Consider the following 12169-nt stretch of genomic DNA (forward strand, 5'->3'; position numbering starts at 1 on the left):
AAAAAAAAAAAGGCAAAACTAAAAAGCCATCAAACTGGCTTATTTTCTCCTCCTCGCCACGTCTGTCAGAGTTGTTTTCTTCCTGCTAAATTTCAATCCGTTTCTCTTTTTGTAGTTTGCATTTTGAGTTTCACCCCCAGTTCAAACGGAGCGGTTCAGAAAGCGCCGCGTCCTCCTGGCACTGCTGACCTTCCTCGGGCTGTGGGAGCTCCCCAGGCAGGGGATGGAGTCTGCACCTCACTTTCGATGCTTCCCTTCCTTCTCTGACGCTTTGGAGTCTCCGGCCGTGTGCCCGTTCCCTGTGCTGCTGATGAACATTTTATCCAGCCCCTTGAGGGACTCCACCAGGTAGTTCTGGAAGGCTGTCAGTGCTGCACAGATGGCCGGGCCGCCGAAGCCGTGGGTGATGAGGCTGAAATGAGTCAGACAGCTCTGCACGCCCGGCTCCAGGATCAGCGAGGGGCGGCTGTTCCCCAGAGGTGAGCGGTCCTGGGCTATCAAGTCTGCAAACTCTTTGCAAATTTGCCTGGAAGAGAAAGTTTGAGTTGGAAGGGATCTTTAAAGGTCATCTGGTCCAGCAGCCCTCGTGACAAGAAGGACAATTGAGGTGCTGGAGTGTGTCGAGAGAAGGGCAACGGAGCTGCGAGGGGGCTGGAGCACAAGTCTTATGGGGGATGGCTGGGGGAACTGGAGTGGTTCAGTCTGGAGAAAAGGAGGCTCAGGGCCATCTCATCACTCCCTGCTATGAGCTGAAGGAGGTCGTGGCGAGGGAGGGGTCAGCCTCTGCTCCCAGGTAACAGCAATAGGACAAGAGGTGATGGCCACAAGTTGTGCTATGGGAAGAAGGATGCACTGACACAGGCTGCCCAGGGAGTGGTGGATCAGCATCCCTGAAGGTGTTCAGAACAATGGAGATGTGGCGATTGAGGACATGGTCAGTAGGCGTGGAGGGAGTGGGCTGGGATTGGACCTCGTGATCTGAAAGGGCTTTCCCAACCAGAATGATTCTACGATTCAAGCGAACAGGGACATCTACAGCTCCATCAGGCTGCTCGGAGCCCTGACCAGGTCTGGCTGCATGCAGCAATGCAACCACATCCACCCTGCAGAAGACAAAGCTTTTGTGGCTGCCTCTGCACCATGGCTGGACTCCGACCCAGCACGGCACTCACTTGGTGGCCAGCAGCATGTTCTTCCTGGTGTGCAGCTCCGTGGGGTCGGAGTGCTGTCGGCACAGGTACTCTGCCGCTGCTTTGGCTGGGAATTCTGTTTCACACACGTAGCCAAAATCCCGGGCCAGGTGGACAGCTTCACCTGCAGGTGGGACAGATTCACACAATGCATCAGCACCCGGTTGCAAAGGGACGTTTTCTCCAGCAGCCTCAGATGTGGCACTGCCAGGGTTTATTTCTGCTGGAATCAGGGTGCTCTCCCCCTATGGCTCTCAAGCTGGTGGACACCGCTAAGAGTTCTCATACCCATCTATAAGACAATTAGTGCATGTGGGTCTAAATGAACTATCACCACCTCTAAACAGAAGCTGGTCCCTTCCTCTAGAGGGTGAAAAGAGACCTTAGCAAGCCGGGCCCTCAGGCTGGCTGTACGTGCACATATCCATCACCCCTGGAAGAGCCCACCCATTGATGGAATTGATCCATCTCCAGGCATCCCCCTGGAAATAATCAGAGCTGATGGCAATCGATCACATCCAGCACCCGAAATCCCGCTCGGGCAGGCAGAGCTAATTGGATGAGCCCCCTGCGGCTCACACACACGAGGCCATCCATCCTGATAGCATTAACCCAGATCTCAGCACAGCCCGCCCGGCTCCAGGGCTGCTCTGCAGAGCTGTGGCACAGGGAATGTGCCTGTGTGCTTCCCACACAGAGCTGCTGCTTCCACAACCACCTCCTCCTCCAAAGATGCAGCAGATGAGGAAAACTTAAAAGAATTGGAACTGCGGTCGTTCACATGCTAGAAAACAATTAAAGTGCAACAGCTGCTGAAAAACAGTCATTGTGAACCAAAAATGGGAAAGGCAGAGGGGAGAAGAATAAAGCGTGGCAGCAAACATCTGAGAAGGAGGTACCCGGGGTGCAGGGGGACCAATCCATTTCTGTGTGCAATGACAGTGCTGTAACGCCTTCCTCTGGGTGAAACCCCTCCAGTACTGACTTGCAGGAGATCGTATCCAGCGAGCACCTATGACACCACTATTTATTTACTACGAGCTGGTAAATGGTAACCAAAACATCAGCAGCCACCTGAAATCAGACCGTACGTTCCTTCCTTCCTTTCTTTCTTTCATTCTTCTCCTTTTTTTTAATGGAAATCAACCTTTCATTCAGCACAAACCAACTGCCCTCGGTAACAACCTCCGCCTAATGAAGCGGGTCATTTAATTTGCTGGCGACAATGGAGATGATTTTCTATTCAGAATCTGCAGGCAGCTGCCTCCAGCACGCTGGGCACGGACACAATGGATTCCGGAGCTCGAAGGGAGTCGGAGCTGTCACTGCGTCTGTCTGCGTCCCGTGTCCTTTTCTCCAAAGATGTGGCACCACATCATCATTTCCATAGCGCCAAAGGTGGGAGGGGAGCAACCCAATGGGCAGCTCTGAGCAGCAGCACTGCTCCACGTGGCACCTGGGGACGTGGTCAGCGGGCACATGGGGATCCGAGAAGGCTTTTCCAACCTCGGTGGTTCTGTGTTTCTATGGAGCCCCAGCCAAGCCCTCGGTGCTCCCAAGGACAGCGAGCTGGCGGCCAACGTGGGCACACAGTGCTGCAGAACAGCGTTGGCCCGACACCTCATCAGCTTTACTCACACCTTTTTCTATCTGGTTTCTGTGGTCTCGACCTTTTCCTAAAACTGCTTCGCAGAGTGAATAGTGAATTGAGGGGTGGCCAGTGGGGAGCTCACAGCTGCAATGTTTCGCCCCGTTCAGGTCCCAAATACCTTTTCACAAACGAGCTATGACTGCTCGGACAGAAATGCCTGGGTTTCAGAGGACAGACATGTTTCAGTCAGCGCAGACACCAACAAAGGGCACTTCCAGTCTCAGTGTTGACCACGGCATACTTTGCTTTAAGTGCTCTCATTTGTGGAAAGCTGCAAATGAGGGGTGTTGGAGTTTCGGCACTCCCATCTCTCTGGGCTCTTACCTTCCACCAGTGATGTCAGCAGGGTGACGTTGGCAGCTTTGCGCCGTCCTGCGGGTAGATTGAGGCCGATTTTCTCTAACCTTTCCCTTAAACACCGACCCCCGTTTTTTGATTTTGCTCTGGAAAGAGAAAGAAAGGAGGAAAAAAAAAAAATGATGCTGCCATTCACATTAGAACGGCCATAATTCATAGAATCATCACAATCATAGAGTGGGTTGGGTTGGAAGGGACCTCAAGGACATCCAGATCCAAGCCCCTGGCCACGGGCTGGTTGCCAACCACTAAATCAAGCACTAGACCAGATTGCCACGGCCCCATTCAACGTGGCCTTGGGCACCTCCAAGGATGGGGCATCTGCAGCTCTTTGGATTCCAGCGTCAGCTTTTAGGTTTGGAGGGAAGAGAAAGCAACAAAAAGGCCGTTCCCCAGCGAACCACACAGCAGCAATTCCTCACCCCCACCCTTACCTGCGCAGGACCCCGCCGAGGAGGGAGGCGTTGAGGCACTCGGGGGGCGAGAGCCTCCTCTGCACCTCCCCCACCGTCACCTTGTACTTGGAGGTGGAGCTGAGCAGCGAGAGGCGGCCGGGCACCGAGCAGAAAACCTCGTTGGGGTTCGTCACCCCTCCGATCAGCCCGTCCTTGTTCATCAGGGAGGGAATGGTGCCGTTGGCCTTCGAGGGGATGGGCACTGCAGGGCAGGAAAGGGAGAGAGGAGAGGAGAGCAGGCTTCAGAGGGCAGAGCTCGGGAAGCACGTCCGCAGCTGAAGCCATAGCATGGCTTCGTGTGCTCCTCAATGAAGGAAAAGAGGGGTGAGGTTGATGAAGCCAAACAAAAAAGAAGAAAAAAGCATAATGGAAGAAGCCCAGGTTCTGCTCTCACTGCTTTCCCACACCTCCCGCTCTGGTGCAATTAAAACTGGGGTTTTAGGTTGACCAGGGTCTGCCCACAGCCCCACTGCCCTGCACAGAGCTGAGCGGTGCCAGGATGGGAATATGGGAACCAGGGAAAGGCATCAGCTTGGGGGTCAGCCCTGCAAAGGGAGCTGGAGGAGCTCAGACCTCAGTAACACAGCAGGAGCTGCTGCTCATGGGCAGCATCAGTGGGCAGCATGAGTGAGCAGAGGAGTCAGACGGGCACTGGGGCAGCACAGCGGGGTGGCACGGCACGCTTCTCCCATGCATCACCCCAGCAAGAAACGCTCTGAGACGCAGCAAAACTTTATGGGTCAAAAGTTCTGGCTGAAACTAGTCCCAAAACTCTTTGGCTTTTATGTTCTGAAATGAATAGCCAATTTAACTCCAGGAAAAAAAATAAAAAATCAACAGATCTTCAATGAAGCCAAAGAGGACTGCCAATAGCATCGCTTCGCATCGGTTTGGCCCTGACGTTCCCTGTGGTTCCCAGTAATGGTTGCCCCATGGTGCCACACAGGTGGCAGGTAACACAGGGTTTGTAAAGGAAATACACATGCACCAAATGGAACAGAAACCCTGAAAATTAATGGGGAAGGCTACGTGGGTCGGACCTATTAGTGGACGCTCACAGTCAGCGTATTGTAAGTGCAGCTTAACAACTTGTTGGTGTGGCAAGAAAAAAGGAGCAATGTTACATAAAAATGGCTCATGTTTAAGGCTGTAAGATGAATGGGAATGAAAGAAGTTCCCTCTCAGCATGGGACCTCAGCACGGCCAGGGACTGAAGGGCACGATGCACCACTCTCACTGGCACTGCCACTGCAGCCACTGGCTGAGGGGTGGGAAGGGAATCACAGCAACGTCATCACGGGATGGAGGAAACCAGAGCTATTTCCAGGAAGCAGCAACTTCAAAGTTCTCTTTCAGAGCCCTAGAACAGGTTGTGTTTGTCTCTAAATTACCCTTGAAATAAAAAGGCAGAGCAAGTTTCGCAAACATCCATGCATTACTGCAGAGGTGTGTGTCAGGGCCGGGTACCTGGTGGATGCTGCAGTGGGGCCGCCCCACAACCAGACCCCATCCCCCAGGGAGCAGCTGCTGCTCACAGCACTCTGCCCACCCACAAAGCACTCTGCATCATTCACACACGGACACATTCCTGCATGCCCAGGATCATGCTGTGACATGTGCCCAAGCCCGCATGCGTGGCCAGGGAGCTGCGTGCACACGTGGGTGTCATGCAGGAGACGGGGCCATGCAGCACCACGCGTGTCCCTGGAATGGGACACGTGGGGAGGAGGCCAACCCAGCTGGCAGCAGCACCAGGTGCTATGGAGGACTGGTGTGGGATGGAGCAGAGAGTGCAGGATGCGTGTTGGCGTGTTGCTCCGAGCATGGTGGGCGCAGCGGGGGGATGGCGTGGGGACACGCTTTGAAAGGACACGGTGGCGTTTTAAGGAATGATCCTACAGTCTGAAACAGCCCCACTGGGAGCTGCCCCAGAGCAGCCCTGTGCCCAAGCCAGAGCCCTGGCACGTGCAGGGATAGGGGCACCTCAGACAGCACGGCACACCACTGGAACAGCGCTGCATCCATCACACCGCGTTGCCTCGATACAAGAATAAACATAGCCACGGTCGCCATTAATTATTAATGATTGTGATTTGGCCTCACCTGCAGTTTGCCTGGTCTGCTCTGCAGCTTGTTTGCCCATAAACATGCTGCAGGAGGGAGACAAGCTACCATTAAAGCCTGACAGCTTTGTTTCCTTGGCTTTGGGGGAAGCAAAATTGTCTCTTGTCATCTGAGTAAACCAAAAGTCCCCCTCGATCTTCAGTTGCTGCTTCCCCGCTCCTGCAAGCAGCAGGTGATCGGAGCACCTGAGCCAGCCTGCAGACAAAAGGAAGTGTAAGACCAGGGTGGCAGCCAGCGTGTCACCTGCACCGCGGTGAGGGGCACAGAGGGGGGACACGGTGGCAGAGCCGGGTGCCACGCCGCCAGGATGCGGGTGAGACGTGCTTGGAGCTGAGCCCCGCTGGCACTTGGCCAGGTGGAATGGATGGGAGTGGGGATGTGGCACAGGAGTCACCGCACTGGGATGTAAGTTCTGGGCTTGTCCTTGGAGACCCCTGCCCTTGGCACCACGGACCTTCCCCCATTGGGTGAACAGTCCCCAGTGTTGGTGAGCGGTCCCCTCCGCGAGCGGGTGACTGAGACGTGGGACGGCAGCACCTGGGGCAGAAACGTGCTGGAATGGGGACAGAAGTGTGCATCACACACAGACTGCTCAGGTACGGGTTGGGCACTCATCCCTTTCCCTGATGGATGGGTGGATCGGACAGAGCTCAGCTGAGCCCATCCCAGCCCAGGACGCTGTGATGGCAGCACAAGGATCGCCCACCCCAGGGCACAGCTGTGCTCAGTCAGCTCAGGGCAGGATACGATCCCTGGGCTGCTCAGGAACCTCCGCAGGATGGGAAGAGCTCACAGAACAGCAAATCCCGACCCCATCCTGAACACACAGCAGTGCCCCAGGAGCTGCCTCCTTACAGCACTTTGGGACAACTGGGGCACAGAAGTTCAATGATTTACCAGGAACCAGCCATATGAGCACGACCTGAATGCACGCATTGCTTCATTGCATGCCTTCAGAGCAATCCAGACTGCACAGCACTTCCTAAACACCAGGCTCCAGAAAACCTGTTACTGTGTGCTGTGCTTCTGAAGCTCCAGATTCCTTCTAATGCTGCAAAATAATGATGTATCCATCACAGCACTGTCCTTCCGTGAGGCTCTGCACCCGCTGCCAGCAGCTCCCTGGTGCCCATGCAGGACCCTGAGGTCACCTCCACAGTGCAGGCATCAACAAAAGGGAGACAAAGGCATCTGCAACATAGGATCTGGTGACACAGCACTGAACTTGCCATGCTACCCTTAGGTGAAAGCAGCCCTGGGTGGTGAATGCCACCAACAGGATGCACTGTGGGTGAGAAAAGGCACAGTGCAGCATCTCAGCACAGGGGACGGCAGTGCTCACTCCTGGGAGGCAGCTGCTGTCCCCACTGCACCATGTCCCTGTGCAGTGTCCCACAGACAGCCTGGGTTACATGGGCAAAGAGTTTTTGCCTACCAAAGACCAAAAAAATAGATGAAATGCTGAACTGTGCTACTGGCTTACAAAAGAATTTGTAAGCAGGGAGATGTGGGGCTCCTGGCAATCAAATTGCTTATGGTATTAGTTCCTTGGTTCCAGCGCCAGCTGAAGCTTGGGGTGCTGCAAGGGGAAAAGCGAGTCCAGAGGGAAGATGTGGATTGCTGCCTGTCAGACAGGTCTGGTTTCCTCCTACTCAGATCCATTTCATGCACATCCTCCTCCTCAGCAGCGTTGGACCATTGGATGCTGGCAGTTTCACTGCAACATCTCTCAGAGCAGGAGTGTGCTGAAGCTCAGATCACATCTAACGCGCTCTCAGCTGATCCCCCCCAAGCCCACCTGCTCTGGGGCAGTCTCCCATCTCCACCCCCAAAGGAGCAGCTCAGCCCTGCGAGGCCTCTGCTCTGCCTCACCAGCACCATATGCAACCCTTCCAGCTGCTCCCATTGCATGCCGTGCCCTGCTGCCATGCTCACTGCAGGAGGCAGTGCATCGGGTCGAGCTGCAGGCGCTGATGCCTGGCGATGGCACCGAGCACTGAGCCCAGGCTCTGCTCCCTGCAGCTGCGCCCATTGCTGCAGCTCTGCCCCACGCTCTGCTCCCTGCAGCTGGGTGCATTGCTCTGCCCTCTGCATGCAGTGCTGTGAGACACTGGCTGCTGGAGGAGCAGAGCTGCAGAGAAGCAAAGGGGCCGTGCGTCTGCCAGGCAGAGCAGAACCAACCCAACCTTTGTTTGAATGCCTCTGATGTAAATTATAAGCCCGAGATCCATACATCAGGCAGTGTCTGCGTGTGGGTGTGAGCCAGAGGCAGCAGCTCCTGCCTGCTTCAGAGGAGGTGCGCGGTTCAGCTCCTGCCATTTCCTCATGCTTCAGCACAGAGGTATTTATGGAGGGGCCGGGAAGGAGGTCAGTGCCGTCGGCCATATTTCAAACCACGCTCTGTAATTATCCTTTCTTCCCAGAGGGGTTGTACAGGTATTTTCTTTATCTCGAATGCACCACCTGAATTGAGTCCCCACGTCAAAGAGCCTCTCTAGGAATCGGCTCGGAGGCCTCTTCAAATGGATGGACGGAAAGAATCCGGGTTTTATCTCTGTGCTGCCCAGATTGCTGCACTGTGATACGGAGCAGAGCTGGGACCCTCGGGAGGGGATGGAGCTGCAGGGCCCACAGCGTTCCCACGGGACAGCACCCAGCAGAGCTGCTGGGCCCATGAAAAGCTCCCTGCGTGTCATTATGCCTCCAATGCAAATCAATACATTAAGGGACGAGCTCCATCACAAGGTGCCATGTGACATTCATGGCCATCTCCCTTCCTGCACCTCTTCCCGCAGCCTCACAGTGCACCCAGTGATGTGCTGTAAGGACACACAGCAACGAAACGCACCCACAGCTTTCCAAAAGCACTGCAAGCTCCTCTGGGACTGGGGAGGTGGCGAGCAAGCAATGTGCAATTACTGCACTTGTTGCAATTACTGCAGCTACTGCATCTCCCTGCTTTGCCATTTCGCAGTAACTCAGCCTCAAACGCTCCTTCTGAATCTGTAGTGAATTTGGGGGATCTGTGCATGGTTGTAGGGGCTGCGCTGTGCTCGTGGATGGGAGCACAGGGAATGGGAAGGCAGCAATGTCAGCAACGTCCTCCCAGCTCGCGCCCAAAGCCTCGCAGGAATGAACAGAAATGGACTCAGATCCCACTTTTGATTCCATGATTCACTGCTCCGGGTGGATCGAAGCAGCTCTGCCTCTGTATAGAAAAACTGAGATTCACAGCGTGGAAAATACTCAGGCACAGTGGGAAGGAAAGGAAAGGAACCAGGAGGATGGGGAGCCCTGGGGTGTCAGCGAGAGGAGTTGTGAACCCACAGTGAGGGGAGGTCCCCACTGCACCCACAGCCACCCCGCTCTGCCCCATAGCCCTCAGCATCACAGGTTTATTCATTTAGCAGCACAAACTCCCATTACATTTTGGCAGCCGGAATAGGGGATCTTTATGTGTTTAAACAGTATAATCCATTTTGCAGTAACATGCTTGAGAGGTTCTCCCTGCATTCCCTATAGGAGCGGCAGCTCGGATCTCCATAAGCTGCACGAGGAGAACAAAGCTGCAGTGTCCCCTGCGCGCGGCGCGGATCCACGTAAGCCGTGCTAACGTTGCTATCAATTTGTTAAAACACATTCTGATTATCGAAGGGCAAAAAAAAAACCCTTCAGCAAAGATTAGACGTGAATAATCATAGAAAAATGCTCCTTTTCATACTGCACTCGGTGCTGATCCTTGCGTGACCGCCGTGACGCAGTGCAGCTCGGGTCTCCGATCGGAACCACGCACGCAGAGCAGCTCCGGGTCCCTTTGCCCACAGCTCTGTGAGCACCAATGCTGCCATCACGACCCGTCCGACCAGTCCGGGGATGGGCGCCTCGCACCCACAGACTGGTGCCAGATAAATGCTGGAGATAGAGGGTGGGGAGTCTCAGCCTGCTGGAATCCCAAGCATGCACTGCAGGACCCGAGGAGGGCGAACGCTCTGCTCCCCTCGGCCATGTTGGGCTGCACTGCACAGCTGGGGCTCATCCACGCTTCCCTGCTCTTCCTCCCACCTCTCTCTGATACCCAAACGGAGCAGACCTGGTGCAGCACACTGAGATGAGAACCCAGCACGCAGCAGCTCCACGCATTACCTCTGCGCTTGCTAATTAGTTCCTCCATTAGGAATTAAAATAAACAAACACGCGGAAGGACAGCAAGAATGAGTTACTCCCCAGGATCACACAGGAAAGGGTGGAAGGGTTCCATGCTCAGGGCTCCAGTTTGCAACTTCAGAGAGCCACGTTTGGGCTCTCGAAAAAATTAAGACGGATTGCACACGTATTTTTTTTTCCCAAGATCACAGATCTCAGAATGCTGCTGAACAAGGAGGAATGGGCCACGCTGGCCTCTGCTGCACGGAGGTGGCACAGAGACCCCCAGGTCTGCCCCACTGAGCCCCCACACCATGGCACTGCTGCAAAGCAAAGCCTCAGGGCCACCTCCCTGCTGTGTGTCACCTGGGCACGGCTGCCTGCACGCCTATGGGAGCACACTGCAAGCAGGCAGTCTGCACCGTGGCTGGAGAATGGGCTCTGTGAGCTGCATCCAGCAGCCCAGCAGAGCCTGTGGAGGGGGGAGAACACCTCGAGGAGCACAGCAGGAGGGTGGAAGTGGAGGATCTGCCGGGTGAGTGGAGAAGAAAGGGCTGCATTGCAAAGGTTTGGAGTGCTGGCACAAAATGGAGCACGGGAGCCCCGGGTTTGGCCCAGGAACTTCAGCAAGGAGCAGAAGAAATGTCACGATGCAATCCAGTGCCCACAGCGGAGGCCTCCCTGGAGGCACCAACTTTTCCCCATCAGAGCAGCTGCTGCTGCCCACACCCCTCCCCACAAGCAGCTCGTGCTGACCATCCACCACTGGGTCCCATGGGCCCAGGAGCAGCCAAAGCACTGCTCTGCAGCAGCATCTCCAGGGCACCCCGGCCCCATCCCATGGACAAACCCCACCCGGAGCCCCTCTCCTGATCTTTGACTCACCAGCCACATGCCAACAAGCAACCCCAGCTGGCTTCGCCGAACCTCCCCTGTAAGAGCTGCTCTTTGCTTGGAACAAAGCAAAATATTCATTTAGAAACATCTAATTAAGCAGTAAGTCATGACAAGGTATATGAAACTTGGAGATAACACATGCCTGGGAGGCACCAGGAAGGCTGAGACAAAGCCCAGCACCTCCACCAGCACCTCAGCGTGTTATCTCGCATGAACACACACCTGGGTTTATCCCGGCGCAATTACAGGACATTAAAAATATAATTTTAATGGAGGAACGGCGATCTGGACGCAGTTCAGAGCGAAAAACTTTCTTTCAAGTTTTTGCTGTTTGATAGGAGGTGTTTCTGCATGCGCTGGGTTTGGAGGTGGGAGCAGAGCTGAGCGCACAGCCCGGCCCTGCAGCCTCTCAGCACAGCACCGCGTCCCACCCGGAGCTGCTGCAGCCCAGCAGCACGGAGAGCAACAAGTCCTCGCAGCCCCAGGTGTTTTATAGGGTGACCTCATTTATTGCCTTCCTCATCGCAGGAAATGATGTTTATCTAATCTGCTGCCAGTGTCAGAGTGCTTTTGGGATTTTCTGCCGCCGCATCTGGCTCTGCGCTCGGCCACGGATGGAGCTGAGAGCGGCGGCTCTGCTCCCACCAGACCAAATAGGGGGAAAGGCCTCGCACCCTCGCAGTGCACGCAGCCCTCTGTGTTCCTGAGCACTGACAGCCCCTGTCCCATCCTGGCACAGCTCTCTGCCCAGCACTCAGCCCAGCAGCTCCGCATTCCTGCACCGCTGCTGCAGGGCGGCCGAAAACCTTCATGTGCAAATCTCTGCTGGTCACAAACACGAAGCAGAGCCGAGCAGCCAAAGCCTTCTGCTCACAGGGACCCCCCCGCAGCTCCCCCCAACCCCACAGACAGCACCGGGTTGGGGAGAGGGATTTATTATTCTCCTTCTGAATAAAAAGGCTCCACCAAAAGCTTTCTGCTGAGCCCGAGAGAACGGTGAGGCCATAAAACTCTTTATTTTACGACCAAGCTGAAGGGTTGAGTTTTTTTGTGGTTTTGGGTTTTGTTTTGGGTTTGTTTGTTTGGGGTTTTTTTTGTCTAAGAAATGCAATGACAGAATGCTGGGGTTCATTGCTGGAAGATCCCACACTGCTGCATGCAAATGGAGCCACGGACGGAACTTTTTCAGAGCTCACAATAATGTTTTTACATCTATTATATTCCCGGTCTTACAGAAATGCTTGGGGGGAGGAAAAAGCAAAAAGCAAAAAGCAAAAAGCAAAAAATAAATCGACCCAAAAGCACTGTTTAATAAAAAAGACACCGGAAAAACAAAAACCAAAAAAACATTT

General features: G+C 54.7%; 1 protein-coding gene across 1 annotated transcript; it reads right to left on the reverse strand.

Annotated features, from left to right (window-relative positions):
• Positions 1-34: 34 nt before the first annotated feature.
• On the reverse strand, positions 35-6348 carry TFAP2E (transcription factor AP-2 epsilon; the record flags this gene model as incomplete). Its single annotated transcript, XM_019622799.2, has 5 exons — positions 35-526; positions 1173-1314; positions 3166-3284; positions 3633-3855; positions 5757-6348. Coding segments are annotated over 5 exons (1365 nt in total), but the record flags the coding sequence as incomplete, so codon positions are not given.
• Between the last annotated feature and the right edge of the window lie 5821 nt (positions 6349-12169).

This window comes from Meleagris gallopavo, chromosome 25 (assembly GCF_000146605.3).
Source record: "Meleagris gallopavo isolate NT-WF06-2002-E0010 breed Aviagen turkey brand Nicholas breeding stock chromosome 25, Turkey_5.1, whole genome shotgun sequence".
In the NCBI taxonomy this organism is placed as follows: domain Eukaryota; kingdom Metazoa; phylum Chordata; class Aves; order Galliformes; family Phasianidae; genus Meleagris; species Meleagris gallopavo.